Source organism: Natator depressus, chromosome 2, assembly GCF_965152275.1.
Source record: "Natator depressus isolate rNatDep1 chromosome 2, rNatDep2.hap1, whole genome shotgun sequence".
NCBI classification, from domain to species: Eukaryota; Metazoa; Chordata; order Testudines; family Cheloniidae; genus Natator; species Natator depressus.
The window spans coordinates 216,140,741-216,167,742 of record NC_134235.1 but is presented as its reverse complement, the minus strand read 5'-3'; the positions used below and the strand labels follow the sequence as shown (position 1 = coordinate 216,167,742).

General features: G+C 41.9%; 1 protein-coding gene across 7 annotated transcripts in view; it reads left to right on the top strand.

Annotated features, from left to right (window-relative positions):
* The window catches only part of DYNC1I1 (dynein cytoplasmic 1 intermediate chain 1), a 255,231-nt gene that overhangs the window by 174,865 nt on the left and 53,364 nt on the right, over window positions 1-27,002 (top strand). For all 7 annotated transcript variants that reach the window (XM_074945884.1, XM_074945881.1, XM_074945885.1 and 4 more), the window contains one exon: window positions 23,516-23,662. In XM_074945884.1, the coding sequence (XP_074801985.1) occupies window positions 23,516-23,662 (147 nt within the window). The remainder of the gene's footprint in view (window positions 1-23,515; window positions 23,663-27,002) is intronic.

Here is a 27,002-nt window from a genome sequence, read left to right as displayed (position 1 = left end):
TTGTTGCTTCTCTGAGCAGCAGCAACATGTGCACTGATGTTGTTAGCTAGCACTGGTTGGTGATGTTAGCATGCATGCTGCTGGTCCATAGTCTCACCACATTCCTCTGACTCTGAATCACATCTCCACGGGCTGTGAGCCATATCTCAAACACATTTCCGGGGTGCAGCTGGCAGGTCACCCTTTTCTCCATTAGCAGAAAGTTGCCTGTACCTCTTATAGCTCACAGAAGGCCATCCTGTGCCAATTTTTCTCCTTGTAGTGTGCCCAGAGAGGGCCCTCCCTCTTTCCACACCATGCACACTGTTACTTTAGTCCTTTATCTATTTCATGAGGGGAGGAGGAGTGTGTGTGGATGTGTGCATGCATGCTCGCTCATGTATTACTATATGGAAGAAATGTGATTTTTGACTTTATGATCCGGGTGAACTCATCACGAATGAGTGTAGGATAGCCAAGAGTGGATACTGAGGGCATCTCTAGTATGAAGAACTCTGTGGTAGTCAGGTACTGGCTAAATCTTGTAAGTGCTCGTTTGTAGTTTTTATAACGTTTGATTGGTTACTTTGTTTTAAAGTAATATTTTAGTAAGAATCAGCACAATGTTGCTTTTGGGTATAACTGGACTTCACTGAAACACACTTCTAACTTAAACGCTCTTGTAACAAAGTTTTTTGTTACTGAATTTCCCAGTTCTTTAAGTATCAAAAGTTTAAACCTAGTTGGTATAAAATATCCATAGAAAGGGTAGGAGACTGCCTCTTCTTGTCCCCTTCTGTGCCCTCCTTTTCCTTGTAGCTGTCAATCCCCTTCATCTCCATGCCTTTCCCAATTCACTGAACCATGCCCCCTGGTTTCCTGTACCTTTTATGGCGAGCCAAAAAACAGGAAACATTTCAAGACATTGAGAGAGAAATTTTCAACTCCATGGGCGAGATCCTCAGCTGGTCTGAATTGGTAGAGCTATACTCTTTTACACCAACTGAGGGTTTGGCTTCAAAACTTTCAAACTTCTTTTCTATTTTTTCCAACTTCTCAGAAAAAAATAATGTCCCTGGGATGAGATGTGAGACCTGTGAAATTTCAGGGGAGTAGGATTTCTCCTGTAAAGGTGCACGGGTTTTTAAAACTGGGCTTATGCTGAGAAGCTTCCTTCTCAACTAGAATGACTACTGTTTCTTCATAATGTGCTGTGTGTATAGAGATAGTGTAGACATATTGGAACAGTGTCAATCACTGACAAAGCAATAAAAATCCGCATGTTTCTTCACTGCTGCTCAAACACAGATTTTGGTGTGGTGGTTTAGTCGGAGTTTCCACAATACATCTGTTTATCTGTCATAATCTATCTTTCTATCAATGTTCCTAATTGCAATGTTCAATTAATTTTCAATTATTTTTAATTACCCAGTGACACCACTTATAAATGATACATTAGTAGAAGTGATGGCTTTGGGCAAATATAAAAAAGTCTGTCAATCTTAAGTAGAATGTATAATTAAATCAAAAGATAAGAAAAGATTACTGTAATTATTTTGACAGTGAACTGATAAAAGTTTGCCCAGGTGACACAGACTAAGGAGTACAAAATGTCAACTGCTTAGAAACAATTAGAATAAAACACAAAAATTGAACATATACTGTCTGCCCCTACACTTCCTCACAGACAGCTGCAGTGGCTCAGGAGCCAGCAAACGGAGCTGTAAACAGGGGAGTTTGAGTGGGAGTTTGTAAGGGGAGTTTGTATTGCAGTGCTCATTTGGGGTTTGTTTTTGCTGTGGGTGGTGGTGTTTTGGTTTGGTTTGTGTTTCCCGGGCTAACAGGATTTAGGTGGGAAGGCTATGACAGATACAGAGGCAGCAGTGGTAATGACCCAAGCAGTGGAGGACACAATGAAGATGACTGGATGTGGAAGCTGTGGTATGTACATGATACTCGAGGGAGTACCTGGAAAGACTTTCATCTGCATGAAGTGCCACCTGATAGAGCTAAATAAAAGATAGAATAAAAGAGCCGAGGATTGGAGATGCAGGTGGAGACTCTGGTTGAGGTTAGAAGGGGGTTCGAGCAGATTATGGAGCAAAGACACAAGGTGGCTGAAGGGAAAAGTTCAGACTTGCAGACAGAAGCAGGATCAGAGAACTCTGAGGGGAGACTGTTGGGTGAGGAAAGTGGACAGTGGAGGTATGTGACTAAGAGAACCAGGCAGAGGAAAAGACGGGCTAGTGAAGGAGAAATAGAGCTCAAGAACAGTTTTGCAAAGTTGGAAAATGAAGAAGGGGTGCAGCAGGTGGACACTGAAAGTGGAAAGGCAAGGTAGAAGAGAAGAGCGGCTAGTCCTATAGGAAAATGGGAAGAGTCAATGGAGACAACACCAAATATGAGCCCCAGGAGGATGCAGGATGGGTTGAAGAGGATTACAAGGGAGAATAGGAATGGAAAAGACTTGCAGCCAGAGGGAACAGGGGATAGACTGGAGAATAGCACCGTCACCAGGAAAAGGCAGGTCTACGTGATTGGGGACTCCTTACTGAGAAGAATAGACAGGCGTGTAACCAGAGCTGCTCCAGAGAATAGAAGCGTGTGCTGTCTTCCAGGTGCTAAGATACGGGATGTAGACCTGAGGTTGAAAAGTATCCAAAAGGGAGCGGGAAAGAATCCCCTAATTATCCTTCATGTGGGAACAAACGATACCGGTAGATACTCGCTGGAAGGAAGACTATGCCAGGCTGGGGAAGATGCTTAAGGAAACCGAGGCTAAGGTGATATTCAGTGGGATTCTGCCTGTTCCTAGAGAAGGGCAACAAAGGTGTGACAAGATTATGACTATCAAGAGATGGCTCAGGCAGTGGTGCTATAAGGAGGGCTCTGGGATGTACAGACACTCTGGGATGTACAGAGGCATTCATGCACAGAGGAGTGTTCTCTTGGGATGGACTCCATCTGAGTAGGGAAGGAAATAGACATCTAGGATGGAGGCTGGCACAACTGATTAAGAGAGCTTTAAACTAGGAATTTGGGGGAGATGGATGGGAGATGTCCAGGTAATCTCCACTCCGGATTTTAGCATTGAGAGGGAAGAAAACAAAGTAAGAAAGGATACAGCCGTGGGTAGGAGAATGGACATAAGGAGGAAGGGTAGTGTGGATACCAGTCTAATAGGTCATACTGGCGGTAGAATATCCGTTCCTAATCGGATGAAGAAAATGAGGGAGGCCAAACAGTAAAAATTAAGATGTTTGTACAACAATGCAAGGAGCCTATGTAACAAAATGGAGGAACTAGAGCTACTGGTGCAGGAAGTGAAACCAGATATTATAGGGATAACAGAAACATGGTGGACTAGTAGTCACAACTGAAGTACAGGTATTGAAGGGTATGTGCTGTTTAGGAAAGACAGAAATAAAGGTAAAGGTGGTGGAGTAGCATTGTATATCAATGATGAGGTTGACTGTAAAGAAATAAGAAGCGATGGAATGGATAAGACATAGTCTGTCTGGGCAAAAAGCACATTGGGGAAGAGCCTGCCCTGGGATAGTGCTTGGGGTGTGCTATAGACCGCCAGGATCTAATTTGGATATGGATAGAGCCCTCTTTAATGTTTTTAATGATGTAAATACTAATGGGAACTGCGTGATCATGGGAGACTTTAACTTCCCATATATAGACTGGAGGACAAGTCCTCGTAATAATAATAGGGCTCAGATTTTCCTAGATGCGATAGCTGATGGATTCCTTCATCAAGTAGTTGCTGAACCGACTAGAGGGGATGCCATTTTAGATTCGGTTTTGGTGAGTAGTGAGGACCTCATAGAAGAAATGGTTGTAGGGGACAACCTTGGGGACAAGTGATCATGAGCTAATTCAGTTCAAACTGAATGGAAGGATAAACAAAAATAAATCTGCGACTAAGGTTTTTGATTTCAAAAGGGCTAACTTTAAAAAATAAGGAAATTGGTTAGGGAAGTTTATTGGACTGAAGCACTTACGGATCTAAAGGCGGAGGAGGCCTGGGATTACTTCAAATCAAAGTTGCAGAAGCTATCGGAAGCCTGCATCCCAAGAAAGGGGAAAAAATTCATAGGCAGGAGTTGTAGACCAAGTTGGATGAGCAAGCATCTCGGAGAGGTGATTAAGAAAAAGCAGAAAGCATGCAGGGAGTGGAAGATGGGAGGGATCAGCAAGGAAAGCTACCTCACTGAGGTCAGAACATGTAAAGATAAAGTGAGACAGGCTAAAAGACAAGTAGAGTTGGACCTTGCAAAGGGAATTAAAGCCAATAGTAAAAGGTTCTATAGCCATATAAATAAGAAGAAAACAAAGAAAGAAGAAGTGGTACTGCTAAACACTGAGGATGGAGTGGAGGTTAAGGATAATCTAGGCATGGCCCAATATCTAAACAAATACTTTGCCTCAGTCTTTAATAAGGCTAATGAGGATCTTAGGGATAATGGTAGCATGACAAATGGGAATGAGGATATGGAGGCAGATATTACCATATCTGAGGTAGAAGTGAAACTCGAACAGCTTAATGGGACTAAATCGGGGGGCCCAGATAATCTTCATTCAAGAATATTAAAGGAATTGGCACATGAAATTGCAAGCGCATTAGAAAGAATTCTTAATGAATCTGTAAACTCAGGGGTTGTACTGTATGACTGGAGAATTGCTAACATAGTTCCTATTTTTAAGAAAGGGAAAAAAAGTGATCCGGGTAACTACAGGCCTGTTAGTTTGACATCTGTAGTATGCAAGGTCTTGGAAAAAGTTTTGAAGGAGAAAGTAGTTAAGGACAGTGAGGTCAATGGTAATTGGGACAAAATGCAACATGGTTTTACAAAGGTAGATCATGCCAAACCAACCTGATCTCCTTCTTTGAGAAAGTAACAGATTTTTTAGACAAAGGAAATGCAGTGGATCTAATATACCTTGATTTTAGTAAGGCGTTTGATACGGTGCCACATGGGGAATTATTAGTTAAATGGGAAAAGATGGGGATCAATATGAAAACTGAAAGTCGGATAAGGAACTGGTTAAAGGGGAGATTACAGCGGGTCATACTGAAAGGTGGACTGTCAGGCTGGAGGGAGGTTACCAGTGGAGTTCCTCAGGGATCAATTTTGGGACCAATCTTATTTAATCTTTTTATTACTGACCTCGGCACAAAAAGTGGGAGTGTGGTAATAAAGTTTGTGGATGACACAAAGCTGGGAGGTATTGCCAATTCAGAGAAGGACCGGGATATCATACAGGAAGATCTGGATGACCTTGTAAACTGGAGTAATAGTAACAGGGTGAAATTTAATAGTGAGAAGTGTAAGGTCATGCATTTAGGGATTAATAACAAGCTTTTTTGTTATAAGCTGGGGATGCATCAATTGGAAGTAACAGAGGAGAAGAAGGACCTTGAAGTATTGGTTGACCACAGGATGACTATGAGCCACCAATGTGATATGGCCATGAAAAAAGCTAATGCGGTCTTGGGATGTATTAGGCGAGGTGTTTCCAGTAAAGATAAGGAGGTGTTAATACCGTTATACAAGGCACTGGTGAGACCTCATCTGGAATATTGTGTGCAGTTCTGGTCTCCCATGTTTAAGAAGGATGAATTCAAACTGGAACAGGTACAGAGAAGGGCTATTAGGATGATCCGAGGAATGAAAAACCTGTCTCATGAAAGGAGACTCCAGGAGCTTGGCTTGTTTAGCCTAACCAAAAGAAGGCTGAGGGGAGATATGATTGTTCTCTATAAATATATCAGAGGGATAAACACTGGGGAGGGAGAGGAATTATTTAAGCTCAGTACCAATGTGGACACAAGAACTAATGGATATAAACTGGCCATCGGGAAGTTTAGACTTGAAATTAGACAAAGGTTTCTAACCATCAGAGGAGTGTAGTTCTGGAACAGCCTTCCAAGGGAAGCAGTGGGGGCAAAAGACCTATCTGGCTTCAAGATTAAACTCGATAAGTTTATGGAGGAGATGGTATGATGGGATAATACGATTTTGGCAATTAATTGATCTTTGACTATTAGTGGCAAATAGGCCCAATGGCCTGTGATGGTTAGATGGGGTGGGATCTGAGTTACTACAGAGAATTCTTTCCTGGGTGTCTGGCTGGTGAGTCTTGCCCACATGCTCAGGTTTTAGCTGATCGCCATATTTGGGATTGGAAAGGAATTTTCCTCCAGGGCAGATTGGCAGAGGCCTTGGGGTGTTTTCACCTTCCCCTGCAGCATGGGGCATGGGTCACTTGCTGTAGGATTCTCTGCTCCTTGAAGTCTTTAAACCATGATTTGAGGACTTCAGTAGCTCAGACATAGGTTAAGGGTTTGTTACAGGAGTGGGTGGGTGTGATCCTGTGGCCTGCATTGTGCAGGAGGTCAGATTAGATGATCATAATGGTCTCTTCTGACCTTGAAGTCTATGAGTCTATTAAAGTCATCTGATATCTATTCCTGGAAAAACATAAATTGGCTCAGCCAAGCTCCACTCCACATAGGACTCAAAGGTCTTTGGGAGATATAAAGGAGGCTCTATACCTCCTATGGGCTTCTCTTCCTTCCCCCTTAACTCTGAGGTTATCCAGGAGCCAGTTTGGCCCCAAGTGTAACTTAATGCAGCCTCAAATACGTCAGTAGCCACCAAGAGACTTTTCTGCCCACCAGGGATCACCTGAATGTAAGGGCCTCTCAACTAAGCCCACTCTGCCACCCCATCCCCATGTGGAGACACCTCTCTACAGAGGCCCTGATTCAAGACAGCATCCCTGTTTAGAAAAACTCTGAAGTACTTACTTAACTTTAACTAGGTTCTTAAGTTAAGCATATGGTTAAGCATTCTCCTAAATAAGGATGGACTTGAGCATGTGATCAAGTAAGTGCTTTCCTGATCACCCAGCCACAAAGCGCAGCCCCTGCCACTGCTTCTCTGTGCCTGCCCAAGACTACTATGCCCATGTAAAAAAGTGGGTGGGCATGGCCCTCCTGCCGCCTCCACAGTTCTGGCACTCCTGGGCCCCCAGACTATGGGGGGCCCAAATGTTCTTTCTGCCCAGGGCCCCAGTAAACCTTAATCAGCCTCTGCTCCTGCGTCTTCAATGTGTGCCAGAGATCACTAGAGGAGAGGATGAGCTGGTTTGGACTGCAATGCTCTCAGTACGTATGGTGGCTTGGATAAGAACAAGTTGACAAAAGCTCAGTCCAGATGGAAGTGATACTGGTAGGTATGGAGAAGGTATGGCAGGAGGCATGTGTTTTCATTATTCAGGGAGTAAGTTCACCCATGGTCAGTGAAGTTCACAATCTAAGGGTACTTTTGGACCCCTGACTTCTCTTGGTTTTGCAAGAAATAGCAGTGGTTAGAAGTGCTGTTTTGTATCTGAATCTGGCCAGAAGGTTTCAGCCTTACTTCTGACCTGACCCTGCCACAGTTATGAATGACTTTGTGGCCTGCAGATTTATTGCAAGGTGTTCTGCATAAGGCTACTCTTGAAGTCTATTGGGCATGGGATAATATGCATTATTCAAAGTTTTAGCTATAAAGAACTTAGTATAATTGTTCTCTAAAGTCTGTGCAGGTTCCCAGTTTATTTCTGGCTTCACTTAAAGGTTTTGATTTTCACCTATGAAGAGCTACATGGGTTGATTGATGGTTTCCATAGTCCTGTTATGTCAGCTGAGATCAGTTAGTGCTTCTGTTAACAGTCACTTTGAGTATGGAATTTGCTACTCCTGTTGGTCTGATAAAGCCCAACTCTGTTAGCTTTTGGGGACTAGTGTTAAGTAGGCATCTGTTTACTCAAGCTTTTGCCCGAGGAAGGTGATGGTGGAATACTTCAGGACAATGTCAGATGAGCTCATTCAGTTGATAGTGATCAACAACATTTTGTTTTCTTTGTTATATTTATTTATGCACCCAAAGACTTAGGGCCCAATCCAATTCCTATTGAAGCCAAAGGGAACATTTCAATTACTTCAGTGTATTTTGGATCAGGCTTTTCCTAAAGGTTACAATGGGCCAGATTTTTAAAATAAAATACCTTAAAAAATCTGATTCATTCTGTGCAAAATGTATGAAGAGCTATATTTTCAAAGTGGCGCCAACTTGGCCTCCGTTTGTGTCTATGCAACTTTGGATATGCACCTCTCAAGCACTGGTCCATTACTAGACGGAAATGGTAGAATTATCAATAAACATGCAGAAAAGGCAGAAGTGTTCAATAAATATTTCTGTTCTGTATTTGGGGAAAAACAGATGATACAGTCTCATCATATTCTTTTCCACTCCACTAGTATGCCTAGAGGATGTTCAACAGAAGCTATTAAAGTTAGACATTTTAAAATCAGTAGGTCCAGATAACTTGCATCCAAGAATTTTTAAAAAGCTGGTTGAGGAGCTCACTTGACCATTAATGTTGTTTTTCAATAAGTCCTGGAGCACTGGGGAAGTTCCAGAAAAGTGGAAAAAAGCTAATATTCTAATTTTTGAAAAGGGTTAACAGGATCACCTGGGTAATTATAGGCCTGTCAGCCTGACGACATCAATCCTGGGCAAGATAATGGAGTGGCTGATATGGGACTTGATTAATAAAGAATTAAAGGAGGGTAATGTAATTAATGCAGATCAACATGGGTTTGTGGAAAATATATCCCGTCAAACTAACTTGATATCTTGTTTTGATGAGGTTATAAATTTGGTTGATAAAGGTAATATATTGACATAATATACTTAGACTTCTGTAAGGCATTTGACTTGGAACCACATGACATTTTGATTAAAAATCTAGAATGATATAAAATTAACATGGCACACATTAAATGGATTAAAAAACTGGCTAACTGATAGGTCTCAAAATGGAATTGTAATCAGGGAATAGTCATAGAGCAGGTATGTTTCCAGGGGGGTCCAACAGGGATCAGTTCTTGGCCCGAGGCTATTTAACATTTTTTATCAAAAACTTGGAATAAAACATAAAATCATCACTGATAAAGTTTGCGGATGACAAAAAAATTGGGGGAGTGGTAAATATTGAAGAGGACAAGTCACTGATTGAGAGTTACCTAGATTGCTTGGTAAATTGGATGCAAGCAAACAATATGCATTTTAATAAGGCTAAATGTAAATGTATACATCTAAGAATATAGTGTGTCAGTCATATTTACAGATTGGGGGACTCTGTCCTGGGAAGCAGTGACTCTGAAAAAGATTTGGGGGGCATGGTGGATAATCAGCTTAACATGAGCTCCCACTGTGTCACTGAGGCCAAAAAGCCTAATGTGATACTGAGATGCATAAATAGGGGAATGTGAGTAATAGAGAGGTGGTTTTACCTCTGTATTTGGCATTGGTGTGACTGCTGCTGGAATATTGTGCCCAGTTCTGGTGCCTGCAATTCAAGAACAGTGTTGATAAATAATAGCGGATTCAGAGAAGAACCACAACAATGATTAAAGGGTTAGAAAACCTGCCTTACAGTGATTGACTTAAATAGTTCAATCTATTTAGCTTAACAAAGACATTAAGGACTTGATTACAGTCTGTAAGTAACTACATGGGGAACAAATATTTAATAATGGGCTCTTCAATCTAGCAGAGAAAAGTATAACATGATCCAATGGCTGGAAGTTGAAGCTAGACAAATTCAAACTAGAAATAACGTGTAAATGTTTGACCGTGAGGGTAATTAAGCATTGGAACAAGTGATTGTGGTGGATTCTCCATCACTGATAATTTTTAAATCAAGATTGGATGTTTTCCTAAAAGATCTGCTTTAGGAATTTTCGGGGGGAAGTTCCATGCCCTGGGTTATAGAGGAGGTCAGACTACTGATGATCCCTTTTAGCCTTGGAATCTATGAATGTTTGAATCTATGAGTCACTGACTCTATTTTAGAGTGCATAAAATGTTCCTATCACTAAGTCTTTGGTGAATAAACAAATCTGACGGTGAACAGGTTTGACCAAAGTCAACTAACTTGAACTCCTTCCATTTCTGTACAAATGGGTGCTGCTCACGTTCTGTAAATTCTATCACCTGCAGGCACAGGTAATTCACAAATAATGTAAGTATGACTTTGAGCATGCATAGGAGGCCCCTTTTGAAAAGTTGTCCAAAAATAAATATACTGTATCTTTTAGAACACTTTTGGCACTTAATACAGTACATTCTGTAGTGTTTGAAAAAGTGAGCTGTAGAGGTAATGAAAGAGAATAACTAAGGTATCTATTTAATCTTGTATCATCAGCTTTTACTTATATTAAAATATATTCACTACATAAATCAGGGACTGCACATAAGGATGAAAACAGATATTTTCAGGTCTTAGTGGAAGTAGCATTTTTGAATGTGGGATTGATTTAAGAATATTTTGCTACAGTATTTGTCAGTTGTTTTAATCAAACTGGCCCTGAAATTCTACACCAGACCTTGTCTTTAAGCAGTTATGGTGAGTAGGAGAAAACAAAGAATTTTCATATTTCTTTATGACCTGTTGGGAATGAAGAGTAAAGCATTTCAAATGGAGCTATAAAGTCAAACTTAAGATCTTTTGTTTCAGTTCAGTTATGGGCCCTTTGTGAATTATTGCAGACAATTCTTGATAATTTATCACACTGATTTTCTTAGCTTGGATGAAGCCCAAACACAACTGAGGTAACATGCAGATTGAATTACCGCTTACTTAAAAGGAGGGTGGTCTCACCAGGGTAGAATGGGGTTCATTGACAGGCTGAGGGCCTTCCTTTTTAGCTACCTGTGTTGTACTTAACCCTTTAACATTAGAAGCCCAGTTCAATAAAATATGTAATGACAAAAATGAAAAGTGTAGCATTATTTTACCAGCACATGAAAAGAAAGCTGTACACATCTTCTCTGGCAAACAGTCGAGAGAAGTTCAAAAGATAAGATGCACATCTCACTGTGAATTAGCTATGAAATGCATTTGGTGTCAATACTTTTTGGCATTGCTGAATCCCTGGCTGCTGACAGCCATGTTGCTTTAAAAAAAGACATTTGTTTAATTTGTATTGATCTAGGAGCAGCTTTACACAGGTTTTTAGGTTTACAAAACTCCCACTAGATGCCTATCTGCATCTTTAGGCACCGACATACTTTTGTAAAGCTGGCTTCTCCTCACTGCAATTAGACAATGTACGGTAGGGCTGGAAGAAGAGGACGGGCTGCTGCTTTGGATGATTTATGTTGCAGTTCCTTTAGTATTGTGTTTTTAAATTGTGTCACTGGTGCCCAGAGCTTTGGATGGGCATCTATTGATGTGGAGTTGCTTTATTTTAAATCAAAATCTAAATTAATACATGAATGGATCAGTGTGTGGCCATGCAGTGCTTTACAGAGACTATAAATACTTTGTTTGTTTTAGTGTGACAGTCATAAGGTGATCATTAAAACAATTTATTTACATATTTGACATTTTTCAATGGTTGGGCCCGTATTGAAGCAGGTCGGAAATAGGTTATATTCTCTTACACTGGGTTCCCATACTGCCGATGACATAAAATTGATATCACGTTTTACCAAAATAGCCACCGCTGGCAGCAGAATCAGAACAGTCAATGGAAAACTAAACACACTGGTTTGCCATATACCATGTGCAACCCTCCCCATTTCTAAAGGGTTGTTCAATGTGTAAGTCAGCTGCAAATGTTGCCCACTTTTTTCAAAAGCAATTCCATTTATTCAGGGTACAAACTGCTTCTAAGTGTCTGACTTTCCTTATTGATGGGCTGAGTAAATGTTATGAATTATTTTATTTTATCATTATGGTAGTGCATAGAGACCTCAACTGAGAGCCTATTGAGCGAGACAGCTTACACGCAGATAGAGAGAGAGTCCCTGTCCCAAAGAATTTACAATCTAACGTTCCAATCCCGCAAATACCAATAAGTGCTTAACTTCAGTGGTGTGAGGAGTCCCATTTATAGGATTATGGCCTACTTAAAAAGATAAACAAAGGAAGTGTTATCTTCCTCCTTTAACAAATAGGGAACTGTGGGACAGGGAGATTAAGGGCTCAGTCCTGAGCACGCATGTCCTGTTTAGGTAAAACTCTTAAGCTAATGCTTAACATTAAGCACTTTAATAGCCTCATGAGCTTTAAGCACAATCTCCTATTAAGTAAGGTACAAAACACACTTGTCTTGATGTGCTATGCTTATAAGAAGTTCTCATTATTATTTCTCAATGCTTCTCAAACTAACAATCTCAGAATGATGTTCAGAAAAGACTGCATACTTACAGTTTTGCTGTTATTTCATAGCTTTGGCTTATGAAGCTGAATACCATTAAGGAATGTATTTTTTAAAGAGCTAAAGCTCAGGTTCCCTTTTCTCAGGAGCAGTTTGTGGGTGTAGATCTGATGTGTTCTTTAACTACATGGTTTGCACCTGCAGACACACAGCTTAATGTGCAAAACCTCAGATTTGTGCCCTTAGTTGAATTTATAGGTACAAAAATGGATGCCCTTTTTAAAATAAAAAAGAAAAGGAGTACTTGTGGCACCTTAGAGACTAATAAATTTATTTGAGCATAAGCTTTTGTGAGCTACAGCTCACTTCATCGGCCACTGTGCTCAAATACAGCTGCTATACAATATGCTTGGATGTCAGAGCTGTTGCATACCTGCCTTGTAAACCTCTCTAAGAAGCAGCTGAGTTTCCTGACATGCTGTTTGCCTTCTTTTAAAGAACTTAGTACTTTTTCAATAAAAATAAATTTAATTTGTGGCTACATTTCAAGTCAGTTGGTCTGATGGTAGAAATGGAGAAGTACCAGCTTTGGATTTAGAGCAGTCGTGTGGCTGAGTCTCTTGCTGTAGCTTTTATGTGGTTGGGTGAGACATTCTTAGAAACCCCAAACATTTCTGAAGATCCTAAACTGGAGACATTCACAATTCCTCCCTCCCTTTTTGCCATTAATCCTTCATGTTTTAACAAGCACTGAAGTTAATGCAACCTACACTCTTTCCTGTCAAACTGGGCCCCCTCCCTCCTTTTTTCTCTTGAATAAAGCAATCTGTTCCTTCCAGTCCATACTCTTGTAAATCAAAGGGATAGATGTCAACACACACCATACCCAAGCATAAACTTCCCTTTTTTAATTAAATGGGATTCTGACATTTGGTTTGAAGAAGTGTTTGTTTTTGTAAAAATATGTGAAGGATATCAGCTGCTTTTATTTAGTTTTTAGTAAAAACTGAATTTCCTCTGATACCACAAATAATTGTGCAAAATCCTTTCGGATGCCATTTTACAGTTCCTTACAGGGAGAGGGAGAGGTAGAGGGATGTGGAGGTGGGGGAATGCAGAGAGTCTTTGCGTTAAAGGCTTCCACAACCTAAGAATCAGCCCTTTCAAGTATGCATCACAGCACAGAGATTCTTTTGTACAGGGTGAAATTTTTTTTGCTTGTCTCTTTGGTTATGTTTTCAGAACTATTTGAGAAAACTGACTACACAGCTATTGCTGCCTCTTCTGCCCTTTGCTCAGCCTGGTACAATAATGGGTTGTGTAGTCTTGAAGCAAACTGTCCTCTCTCCCCCCATCAGTTGGTCCATCACGTCTTCTTTTGAGACTGGAGGCTTTCCAGTATCTTTCTAACTTATACTATCCAAGCCTTTTTATTATTTGTTAAGAGCCAAGTGTGTTTTGAGGAAGAAACCACCTTGCTCAGCTCCAGTCTCAAACCTGCACCATTAAAGTCAATGCAGGTTTTCCACTGAATTCAGTGGTGTCAAGGTTCCTTCCCCACTCTGAACTCTAGGGTACAGATGTGGGGACCTGCATGAAAACCACCTAAGCTTACTTTTACCAGCTTAGGTTAAAACTTCCCCAGGCTACAAACTATTTTACCCTTGGACTTCCACTGCCACCACCAAACGTTTATCTGGGTTTATTTATTAGGAAAGCGTTGTTTGGAAACATCTTTCCCCCCCAGAATCCTCCCAACCCTTGCACCCTACTTCCTGGGGAAGGTTTGGTAAAAATCCTCACCAATTTGCATAGGTGACCACAGACCCAAACCCTTGGATCTTAAGAACAATGAAAAAGCATTCAGTTTCTGAAAAGAAGTAAAAAAGAATCACCTCTGTAAAATCAGGATGGTAACTACCTTACAGGGTAATTAGATTCAAAACATAGAGAATCCCTCTAGGCAAAACCTTAAGTTACAAAAAGACACACAGACAGGAATATCCATTCTATTCAGCACAGCTTAATTTCTCAGCCATTTAAAGAAATCATAATCTAATGCATATCTAGCTAGATTACTTACTAAATTCTAAGACTCCATTCCTGTTCTGTCCCCGGCAAAAGCATCACACAGACAGACCCTTTGTTTTTCCCTCCCCCCAGCTTTTGAAAGTATCTTGTCTCCTCATTGGTCATTGTGGTCAGGTGCCAGTGAGATTATCTTAGCTTCTTAACCCTTTACAGGTGAGAGGATTTTTCCTCTGGCCAGGAGGGATTTTAAAGGGGTTTAACCTTCCCTTTATATTTATGACAAGTGGGCATAATATCAAGAAGAGGGTTGTTCAGTTTCATATTGCAAAGCAACACAGACATTTTAAGGAAGGTGAGGACCACAGATAAACTACCCAAGGCTTGTCTGTTAGTACACAGCAAGCTCGGGTGTGAATTTACAGTGTACTAGATATGGGGTTCTCAACCTTTTTCCTTCTGAGCCTGCGCCACCACCCCATATGCAAAGTCCACCGCCCACCTGTGCCACAACAACTGTTTTTCTCCGTTTCAAAGCCAGGGCCAGTATTAAGGGGTAGCAAGCAGGGCAATTACCTGGGACCCACAAAGTTAAGTTGCTCAGGCTTCAGCTTCATCCCTGGATGTTCGGGGCTCAGGGTCCCAGGCTGCAGGCCTGCTCGGCGGGGCTTTGGCTTTCTGCCCTGGGCCCTAGTGAATCTAACACCGGCCACACATGGCGGACCCCCTGAAACCTGCTTGTGGCCCCCCACAGGGCCCCGGACCTCTAGTTGAGAACCACTGCACTAGCTGCTTTACACTAACTCCCAATGTGGACACTCCTAGTGTGTGCTGAGAATGCTTTGGTGCGCTTTAGCCTATTGTGCAGTATGGGTGTCCACATGGAGAGTTACTCTGGAGTAGCTTGCATGCTGTAAATCCACACACAAGCTTGCTGCACACTAACTTTCTCATGTAGATCAGCCCGTGGTCTTCCTGCCCAATGGCTTTCAGTAGGTATGTTGTTGAATGCTAAGGGGAGAAATCTCCCCTTGTAGCCACAGTTCATATCTTGTCTTTTCTGCATTTGTATCTTGTGCAGGACTTCTGTTGATTGCAGTGTGAATTCCATGATTGAGAACTTCTAGTCCCCCTGTTTTCTAATACAAGAACAAGGGGATATCCAGCAAAACTGAAAGGTAGCAAATTCCAAACTGAGGAAAGAGGAGATTCTTCCATATAATGCAGAATTATCCCATGGAACTCATTGCCACAAGATGGCATTGAAGCCAAGAGCTTTGTAGGATTCAAAAAGGGCTTGTCATGACTGCGCTTTGGGCAGTCAGGCCTACGGGACAGAACAGTGTCAGTCAGAGGCCAGGAGCAGCACTAAAGGCCAGAGCTGGAGTCAGAAACCAAGAGCTGGAGCCCAGGGATAGAAGTCCAAGACCAACCCAAGTGGCAGGTCCATCACTACAGCTGTCAGGGGAGCCCTCCTTGTAGCACAGATGCTTCCTGAAACTTCTCCTGGGTTTAATGAGGGTGCCTGGACCAATAGGGGATGACAAGAGAAGGTGTCAGTTCTGCCTTCTGAGGAGGTATTTCCTGTGGTATTTATCTCCACAGTGTCTATATGGTAGTGCATGCAGCCTTACCCTATGGCTGCTGGGTAATAATGTGGAGGTGGTGGCTGCCTGCCTGACACCCCACAGATCCAGGTTCCTGCCCCATCTCTGCTTAACTTAAACATTTAAATGGGTAACATGAATATCCAGAATTATAGTGGTTGATATTAAAGATAAATAAGAGGCTTGGAAGGGAAACAGCTTCTCATGCTTCTAGCACTAAGGTTTAGGAGAAACTTTTTCTGGGGGAAGATTATCCCATAACTGCCTACGCTGAGTTTCTTGCACCTTCCTCTGAAGCATCTGTTGGTGACAGGATGCCAGACTAGGTGAATCACTGGTCTGATTTGATCTTGCTATGTCTCTATGTTGCTTTTCAATCCTTGGTCCTTTAAGACAGGGAGAGGCTGGGAGAAGGATTTTATTTGGTATATGGGTTGATGGGTATTTTATTTATGGACAGCCTTTGTTGCCTACCTTGAAGGTCCAAGTATGTCTATAGTATCCCTTCATTAGTCACAGAACAGTAAAAAGAAAAGGAGGACTTGTGCCACCTTAGAGACTAACAAATTTATTTGAGCATACACTTTCGTGAGCTACAGCTCACTTCATCGGATGTTCATTTCACTGGGTCTCAAGCAAGGAATCAGATTCACCTCCTCAAGAATACATTATACTTGCATATGACATGCAATACATGACATGCATCTTGGGCTCTGTAGCACTCCTTTGTTATTCGTTTTGTCTCCTGGTACTGTCTTTTGTGGAATTACCTTCAGGATGGTACCTAGAGGCACATGGGTGGAGAATGAAGCTTCCCCTGGGGGAGGCTACCTCCCTGTCCCACCTCTTCCACCCGTGGCCCCGCCCACCCTTCACCGCTGCTCTACCCCAGGCCCTGCCCCCTGCTCCGCCCTAGACCCCGCTCAGCCCGCGGGGACGGGGGGGGGGTGAGGAGGGATGCGGTGATTGGCAGGCAGGGAGGTCTCGCGGAGGTGGGGGGGTGAGGAGGGACGTGGCAGATGGAGCGGGTCTCGCGGGGAGAGGGGTGGAGGAGAGGAGGGATGTGACGAGTGGCAGGGACCTCTGGAAAGGGTGGGGTGGAGTGGAAGAGAAGAGAGGAGGGACTCACCAGGCAGCAGCAGCAGGTAGGGGGGGCCTTGGGGAAGGGGCAGAACAGGGAAGGGAAGAGGCAGAGTGCAGGTCGGGCCACTACAGCCCAGGTGTCCGGTGGCAGGGTGGCGGCTGCACCAGAGGAAGCTTAGCATCCCCATGTACAGGCAGTAATGCCCATTCACATATGCACGTTCATACTAGGTAGACTTCAGAGGTGCCTGCTGCAATATAATCTGGCTTCTTGGCAGATAGAAATGCCTGTGAACGCCACTGATCACTCATGAAATATTCTTTTGTGGCCCATCAGATGTCATCAAATGTAGGCACCTGGCACCATCATGGGTGCTGCTTTAGGGGAATGATTTCCTGCACAAGAGACCTCACAAAATGCAGTCTCTGTAGTCCATTTAAAGTCATTATTATTTAGCACCCACGTCTGCGTGAAATTGTTCAACTGGTGGCTGGGCACAGTGCCATCTAAATATATGGACATGAGCGTAGGCAGCCAGTTTCTATGGCCCTGTGCACATCTGATGTGGGTACTGAGGTCAGGCTTCCCAGTCAGGAAAATCCAAATGACTGTCTGTCCTGAGCATCTGTGGTTAAGGGGATATGCCATCACTAATCCAAAACTGGTCTGGATTAATTTTCTAAAATAAAAAACAGCTTTGCCAGCCACTTAAAGAGAGTTGTGGGCCTGTTTAAATTGAGTGCAGGGGCGTAGAGTCAGGAGAGAAAGACATCTGAACAAAGTTGCCACTCCTATTGTCTCTGTAGCATTCCCTCTGTGTCCAGGGTAAAATAGGTGCCAGGATGTGGCACCTTGCTCCCTTAGTCCACAGTTATCGAAAGGTATGTGTAACTTTTTGTCTGAACGGAGCCTGCACTTTGCTGTGACTATAGTGCAACCGTATCATGTTTTATTTCTTAAATTAAGTTTCCCACAATTCTCTTGATGTTTACAGCCTCAGGCAGAAGTTTTAAAACTTTGTGAGCAAATGTACTAGTTTGCCAACTAAAATCCCCAGCTGTTCTAACCAGTGCCTGCAGCCTCCCATTCAGTTGTGCAGTTCTCTAACCCCAGTGAAGCCTGGGCTAACCGGAATCCTCAAATCTAGCAATTGTGAGAGCAGTCCACACTCTTTTATGTGATAGAACAGGCATGATGGAATGCAAGTCAGGTAGCAGCACCACTCTGGGACCTTGCAGCAAGGTTCATCTTTGAGATATGGAGGTGAAGCCTAAAGTACAAGTCACAAAACCCAGTAGCAGTGATTGGGAACCAATAGAAGACCCACCAACATCCAGAAAGCAAAAACCAGTAGATTGCATATTTGCGTACATTTTTGAAAATTTGCACATGAAAATTTGAGAACCCAGGATAGAGGATGGAGTGAAGGGGAAGAGGAAGAGGAACTCCAGCATGGTTTTGAAAAAATAACCCTCACCTCACCACAGCATTTCTTCATTTTAAAAAAGTAACCCTCTCTCCCACAGATTTCATACTGGGCACTCCATTATTCAACATGCACTTGCTCCCAGTTAGATCTAAGTTTGGATCTGAATGTTTTGGCTCGAATCTCGGCCTATGGGTACTGAAGGTATTGGTCAAGAAAACATGGTTGTAGTTTGTAAGTGGCATGTCTCTTTCTCTCTCTCTCTCTCTCTGTGTCTCTCTGACCCATCACCATAATGTGTAAGTACTATATGCATATGGTAAATTGTCCACATTACATTCTCTGCAAAACTCTCCATCCTTCCCTCCTATTATCTACTCTCTAGAATTGGGTAAGAAAAAAAAATAAGAAAAACCACTCTGCATGAGTAAATTCAGAAATAGGCAGTCTACGACAATTCAACTTCCATCCTTTTAAATGGTAGACTTCTGGGTTGAGCAAAATGGGTTCAGTTTTCCTGTCTGTAACTGTTTTCAGACACCAGTTAAATTGTCTTTCTCTCATGCTTGTGAGAGGAATGAATATATGTAAAATGATAGGTATGCATAGTATGGTCATGCATTCTTGGGGAATTAAGTAAATCAGAAAATAGGGGCATTTGCATAGACCCCCCCCAAAAAACTTTGAAATAAAGGCTCACCGATCTATTTATGGGGGAAAATAATGTGAAATCTGTTCTACTTTATTTCCAGCACTCAGGAATTGAAATACAGGCCAAAGCTGAATCCCGCATTATTTTAGCCCATAAATGGCTGCCTAAGACATTAAATAATCTGATGAAAAAGTAAGAAAAATAATAGATTCAGCAAACACTTCTATGTACTACGTCCCTTTCTTGGCCACTAAATATCAACTAAATTGTGTTGTACAATGCCACATAAGATCAGGCACAATCCAGAGCACATGCCACAGCCATAAAGTGTGTATGACTGGGTACACATGACTGGCCCTTCAGTTCATTGACATTCATGCCACAGTATTCCGCAGTCTGTAGTGCTCTCTGTGGGTACATAATCTATTGATGGCACAGGTTTCAGCACAGGATTTATACAATGTTTAGCCTTTATATGATTGTTACAAAATAGTTTTTAGAAAACATTGTCTGGAATAGTCCAATGTGGAACATCTTTTGTAGTATCTGTTACGTCTTTGGTCTTCCAGTTCTTTCAATAATATTAGTCCTACTTGGAACAATGTTCTTTTGTGTTCATTCAAATAAGACAATAACTCAATTGCCATTCTGGGTTTGGCAGTCAGAATAAGGCACCTTGAACATCATGCTCTATATTTACATTTAGTCTCAGACATGAAGGTAGCCGTGAAGGTATTATCTTTGGTTTTGGTAGGTTTTGTGCTGGTCCTATCACATCTTCTGGCCTGCACTGGGTCTGACCTTGTTGGGAACATCTCGGTGCTACAGGAATGGGTGATAATTCAGTTCATGACACTGAACCAATTGCATTTGTTGTTATAGCAACAATGTCCCACCCTAGTGATAGCGTTCATTGGTTTGCTGGAGGCCCTGACCACTTGTGGTCACTAAATGTTCCTCTGTACTTTGAGTGAGTATAGAGTTGTTAACCCCAATAACCTAATTTGTGTAATTTTAGCTGCCTAAATTCTTCCATCAGTGGGAGCTGGGTATGGTATTCTCCTTGCCTTCCTGCCCTAACATTTTGTGAGGTGATGTGGTGTGCCATTAAACTAGCTGCTATATTCATCAACAAGAGGTGGCTCCATGGTTGCTGCAACTTACTTCATTGAAATGTTGGGATGCTCCATTGGTTAATGTTGGGAAGGTGCTTAGAGATTCTCTATTGAAAGATGTCACAGAAGCACAAAGAATTGTTCATTATTATTATTATTTTAATGCTGACCATCAGATGACTCCTGCTCCTTTGAAGTCAATAGCAAAACTCCCACTGACTTCAGTGGGAGCAAGATCAGGCCCTATGTATTTGAGTCTGGAAGCAAGAGGAGGATCACTTGGAATGATTTCTGCTGCTCTGCTCAAGCACAGGGTTGCCCAAACTGCTTGCAGCTCTCTCCTATTAAGGCTAAGAAGTGAACCCTTTGTTTTTAAAATAGCTAAATGGAGGCAGCCCTTACTCATGTGGATACTCCCATGGACTTCAGGGGAACAATCATCTTATTAAGTACAGTAGAATGGGGTCCTTAAATTGGTAAATTCTAATATTTGAAAGGATTTTCTCTTCAATGGAAAAATGTTACTGACATAATTAAAAGGACATGAACATTTCATCATCTGAAAAATGTGAGTTACTTTGGAAGGATGTGTAAAACTAGAAGCAATGTTTTTTTTTCTAAGTCAGAGTCATACCAAAGGGTTATTTTCAAACTTTATGAAAAACACACTTTGGCAGTTTATATCTTCACCATCCAAGTGTATTCTGGGATTCTGGATTCAAAAACATTCTAACCATGAAAACACAACATTTAAAAATACACCGTCTGCTTGGTTTCTCTGCCTCACATCAGAATCTCCAAGTTTGTTTCAGGCAAGCTAAGAACTTTGTTGTGGAATGACTGTTTGAATTTAGGTTTCTTAAAATATAAGTGTAGTCTTACACCCATTGTGGGTGTACATCTAGCGGTTCAACCAGATTATTTTAGAATCATCTGGCTATATCACTGCATGTCAGAAGAGCTGTCTTCTTAGTTACAAAGTATGTGATGGGTTGATTAAAACAACTCACAAAGCCATTACATAAAGAGATAAAATGTAGAATGTGTGATGTAGGGTTCTTTTAATTATAACATCTGGGGGATCTCTGGAAGTTGCATGGCATCTGAATCATACTTGATTTTTAAGTGCATCATGATGCTGTAGTACTACGAATATTTTTATATAAAGTTATATAAAAGTCTAAGAGTCATTTTTGAAATTGATGAAATCTTCATTCTTGATGTTGTAACTCACCATAAAATAATTATGCTCCACTGCACAGCTGGAAGTGAGCTAAAACAGGCAAGAATAACAGCGTAGAACCACATGAAAGCTTTAGTGGAGAAGGAAAGGGGTCAGAGAGGTCAGGGAGAACACCCATGAGAACTAGGGAGAAGGAGATAGTGTTAGACTGTTTCACTGTGTTGGAGACAGCTAGGTCAAATGTATAGGATTGGCCATCCCTAGATTATATTACCATTCACTGTGAATATTTCAACTGAATTATTTTAGAGCCTCGTTATATAGCTTTATAGAATCTAAATTGGATATATCAGTGTTAGTTCAGTAGAAACTGTTTAATTGGGACAGCTCAGTTTATTCTATTTCATCCAAATTGTGGCAATCCAGAGTTGTTATAGTTAATGATAAAAATTTTGGAAGGTTTATTACACCTCATGCTTCAGATCTTAAGCCAATCTCTTACTATTAGAGACCAGGATGAGACCTAATTTGAAAGACAAGTTATGCCACATTTGCCTACAGCAAAGTTCTGACACCTTCCTCTGCGGCATCTGGTGCTGGCCACTGTCAGAGACAGGACACTGGACTGGTGGGACCATGGGTCTGACCCAGTATGGCAATTCCCATGTCTTTAATTATGCAACCAACTTGTTTAAACAAAGTTTACCTTAATGTTGGTAGCTCAGTTCATGCAACTGAAGCATGATAATTTATGTATATTTAATTACTGAATACAATGGATTAATTTGTCATTTCTCACCAATTTAAAATATCTAACCATTAACATATAACAGATAAGTGTGTTACTGGTAATTTCCCAGTTGCCATTCGTGTGAAACAGTCTGAAAGTAAAAGAAAATAATTGTGACCCTTAACTGTCATATTGACACTCTAATGATAACCAACAGATCAGTTAGGCTAAAACTTGTCCCCCTGGGTTGTCTGAGGAAAGTGACATTTGCATCTTTTTTTGCAAACCAAGTCTTTACTTGTATAGGAATTCTCAGAAAATTATATAGTGGTAGTAACTTTTGTTTTCCAATTTCCATAAAATGAAGGCCAGGCACCCAGAATCAGAGACATCAGAAATGGAACATAGCTCCTTAAGGAGAGAATAATGGAACCTAGAAGAGTCCAACTTGCTTGGTGCTTTGTTTTACACAAATGAGGAGTGCAGGGACTGTTCCCTGGTAGACTCGAGGCTGCACATTATTCTGGAGAGAACAGAGAGGAAGTAATGCCATAGCAGTGTCCCCAACTTCACAGTGCCTTGCAGAGCAGCGTATCGGGTAGCTTGGGAGGTACCAGGTCCTGGTTCCACACCCCCTCAGCTATAGCCCAATAGTAAGTCCAGCCCTCAGTAAATTAAGGAATATTGCTCCTTCAAGACCAAGTGACAGTGGTAGGGAAAGTGAGCCCTTTTGCAACTCAGAAGGGACCTTCTTGGCCCCAAAGCTTGTGTATTGTACAATGTATTTGTTGACCCAATAAAGAGGTATTGTCTGAGTTACTGTGTTCCCCAGAGCCATAGCTAGATGTCCCCCCAGATGAGGAAAGGATTGGGGCTATCCACTCTCTCACAAACATTCCCCAGAATCTTTTGCATTGCTTTAAAGTGGTCCTCTGAGGAGAATGCCACAGGAGCCAGTGGGGAGGGTAAACATATTGAGGGTCAAGCAAGTGGGGGCATGGTTCTTCCTGTGGGGGAGTGAGGGGAGGCAGGAGTCTCCCAGGGGGTGGGGGCGCAAGAGGGATCCAGGATCTCCCTGTTGGATTGCAAGGGGGACAAGGATCTCCATGCAGGGTGCAAGGCAAATGGAAATACTGGGGTTTTGTTTTATTTTTTAAAAAGAAGCCCAGGAAGGCACTTTCCCATCATCATCTCACATATGGTATCTTACATGGTGGTTTCTCATCACCAGTGCCTAAAGCCTGCCCTGTTGTTTACTTTTTCTCCAGAACCAATGGGACTACAAATATTGGGGCTATTCTTGCATTTTTTGCAAGGATCCCTTTGACTTCACTGGAAGTCCTGGGTGCACAGAGAATACAGAGTCAGGTACTATAGTCCTGAGAGTATTGATTATAACATGCTTCCTAAGGAACAGAAATGCAGATGACTGACAATTGAACTGACCTCTCTCCTTCATTCTCTACCCTGTTTTCGCTCTAGTCCTCCGTGATGTCTGTCTGCTTTGCCCGTTTTCACCCCAACCTGGTTGTTGGTGGAACATACTCTGGCCAAATTGTCCTGTGGGATAATCGCAGTCACAGGAGGACTCCAGTTCAGCGTACACCCCTTTCTGCTGCTGCTCATACGGTAAGGCTTGATGTCATTGTGAAGAAACATTCAATAGAGAAGTGCAGATCTCTTAGCCTGAGATATCTCTACAATGTTGTGTTTTTTGTTACATGCAAGAAAATAAGAGAATGGATTTTTAAGGGGGGAAAATGGATGGGAAACAGGCTAGGTGACAGCTTCCTGCATGTGCTCAAGGGGTGTCATGCCAAGGGTGATGGATGGCCTGCGGTTGGGTGTTCAGGAAGTCTCCCCACATTGCATGTCCAAACAAGGGCATCTCACAATAATGGTCCAGTGCTGTGAGGAGTGCAAGGACAACTTGCTCCTGATGTCCACCTGGGGAATAAGTCTCCAGAAAGGGATACGGATAAGGCAGGGTTCATGATTCCTCCCCGCACCCACTCTGAATTGCTCCATGGATTGGAGCCAGCACACTGTGGAAGCAATCTGCCCTCGTAATGAGAATGAAGTTAATTGCATGGACATACACACCCCAAGCAACTGTGGACAATCATTGTGGGGTGGTGCAGGGCACGGCAGTAGCTTAAATGCCTGATTTAGCCCCAACTGGGGAGGGATTATTCTGGGGACATAAGGGAGAACAACCAGGAATAATGGGATGAATTTTAGCAAAGGGTATGTAGGCTGAACATCAGGAAAATTTCTTAATGATGAGAACTTTTAGGCTGCAGAATAAACTTCCAATAGGCAATTACCTGAAATATAAAGAAACTGAACTGGACAAAGGAAGAAAATGATTCTGTGCTGGCAGGGGGATAGATCAGATGACCTAGTAGACCTTTTCCACCTCTCACTTCTGTGATTCTCTGATTATACCTTTGTAATTTGCTGTTCAAGTTTCAGCCTTTAGTTTGTCATGACAATGTAATCCCTGGGCTTAAAAGTCAATATCTAACCATCATTAAACTTAATTTAGTGCCAAAAATTCACTCTGGCACAAATAAGACAACTGCATTGCCATTTATGTTAGAAAAATGGCAGGTCTGCAATTATTGGGGTTTGGAAGAGGGAAAGGAATCCAGTTCTCCACATTTCTTTCATCATCTGTTTTGTCTGACTCTAATGCCCCAGTTATGCTATGGATCACAGCTGCACCATTACTTTGAGTTTCCCTAATGTTTGTGTCCTTTTTGTCAACAGTAAGGGGAGGAGGGGAGGGGACTAACACTGCTCAAACTGCATGGAAGAAAACATTGTGCCTTGACGTGGTCATGCAGTAACACGGGAGACCAGGAAACGAGAGGCAGGAAACTGTAAATATAATTGCAGATGGAGTGATTGGGGCCCAAAACTCAGTGAAGAGGAAAAAAATACTGGGAAGGCATGTTCTTCCCATGTGCCCAAAACAATTTTTAGACAAAATGATACCACCTGGGAATGATATTCGAAAACTTGGATCATTTTCCCAGTAGCAGAGGTCAACGTATAATGGTATGAGCATGACACCTAGAATTAGATGACTTGGTTTATTCGTAAGTGTGAATTGTGTGACTATGTGTACAGGTATAAATAACCATTTTTAAACCCTTAGCTAACATGGAATCATGAAGTTTGATTGTGCTTCAGAATAAACATAAATTAAGTGCTATTCCTACAATCCTGACAGGCAAAATTCCTGTCTAATTTAAATTAAGTCCTGGTTTGCAGAATGCAGGCTCATGCCCATAACTGTTAAACGCAAAGTAGTATATTGAATCAAGAAAATTGTTCTTTTGTACAGTAAGCAGCTAGGTGCTGGTTTGAATGTTTATTTTTATTTTAACAAATATCCCCCATGAAAACATGTGTTTAGTTGTTGTTGCTCTCTTCAGTTAGCTGAATAAATACAGATCATGTTGTTAACATTGTTAAAAAATTCCTGAGAGTTTATTCCTGCTGATTGGTGCCCAGGAAGGAGAGCCCCACCACAGCATACTCACTAATTTCCTTTCACACCCACAACACAGCTGTATTTGGAAGTACAGGAAATTTTAATTAACACAAAAAGCTCCTGCATGATGATTTCATTTCCAAAATAAATAAAAACAAGCTGGCATCTCTCCTGTGAAAGGAAGGAGCCAATTTACAGTTTTTGCTAAGTACAGTTGGTCATCCTTTTTTGCTCCTTTTGTTTACATCTTTTGAATTTCATTACTCATGAAACAGACAGCTGGCAGCTCTGACTAGAGCCAGGCATTTTACAAAGAAGGTACCACTGGTCTGGCAATATGTGCCCCGATGAGTCTGGCCGCTGCCTGCCAACTTGACCTATATCGTCCTCCCATCCTTGCAATTCTAGCCTTAGGGCTGCTTTATCAATTTTTGTAGGTGATTTTGTGACAAGGACAAATGCCCATTACAACTTAGGCTGAGCAGACAAAATTTACCATGTAACAATATGTGCTCATCAGTTTTTATTCCTATGTTAACTGGTACACAAGGAGGGGTCAAGTGAAGGATGCTTCCTAAGGGGGTTTCTTTAAAAATGTAGCGTTAGGGGCAAATTTTCCAAATCTGGCCTCTGTTTGTGACTAGCACTAATTTGCAAGGGCAATCACTTGTGCATACAGGCCTTCAGCATCCTGTCCCCTGTTCACACAAATGATGGAATTTGTACATATAGGGTCTGATCCTGCGCCACTGAAGTCAATGGAAGTTTTGCCATTCACTTCAAAGGGGGCGGAATTGCAGCTGTACACCTTAAATGGAGATTGCTATGTAAGTTCCCTCATTTCTATGCACAAATGATTGTGCACACAAGTGATTGTCTTCACTTGGATGAATATAGATGGGAGCTGAGTTGAGGCCACTAGTAAATTTGGCCCTTAATTAATTTTCTTTAATTAAATGTAGTGCTAGTGAAAAGTGAAAAGTTTCCATGTCTAGAGACCAAAGTCTTCTCTTTATCCATAAAAAAGCACTGAATAGACAGTAGCAGTGCAAGTTTCCCAACACTTCCCTACAGCTATGCATGTTATCCTTGATCTGGACTGACCGCCTGTACTGGCCAAAGGGTAGTTCATTCTCACTGGCCATTCTTTGAAGAATGCTACTAAGGGTGCTTGGTTGTGACAGTGGTTTGGTGATGAGAACACTTGCCCACTAGAAACTGAGCTTGGAGCAGCACCTCATTTCCTATAGGCCATCAAACAGATGTCAAATGATAGCTTGGAGCCCAAAGTATCGATGCCTGAGAATAAAAGTACCGTGTACATCCTAACATGTTAAATGGGCACATTTTATGCCTATGGACCACATTTTGCTCTCAGTTCCACTGGTGTAAATCTGGAGTAACTCCATAGGTTAGTGGAGTCACTCCCGATTTCCTTTGATATATCTGAGTACATTAATTGGCTCA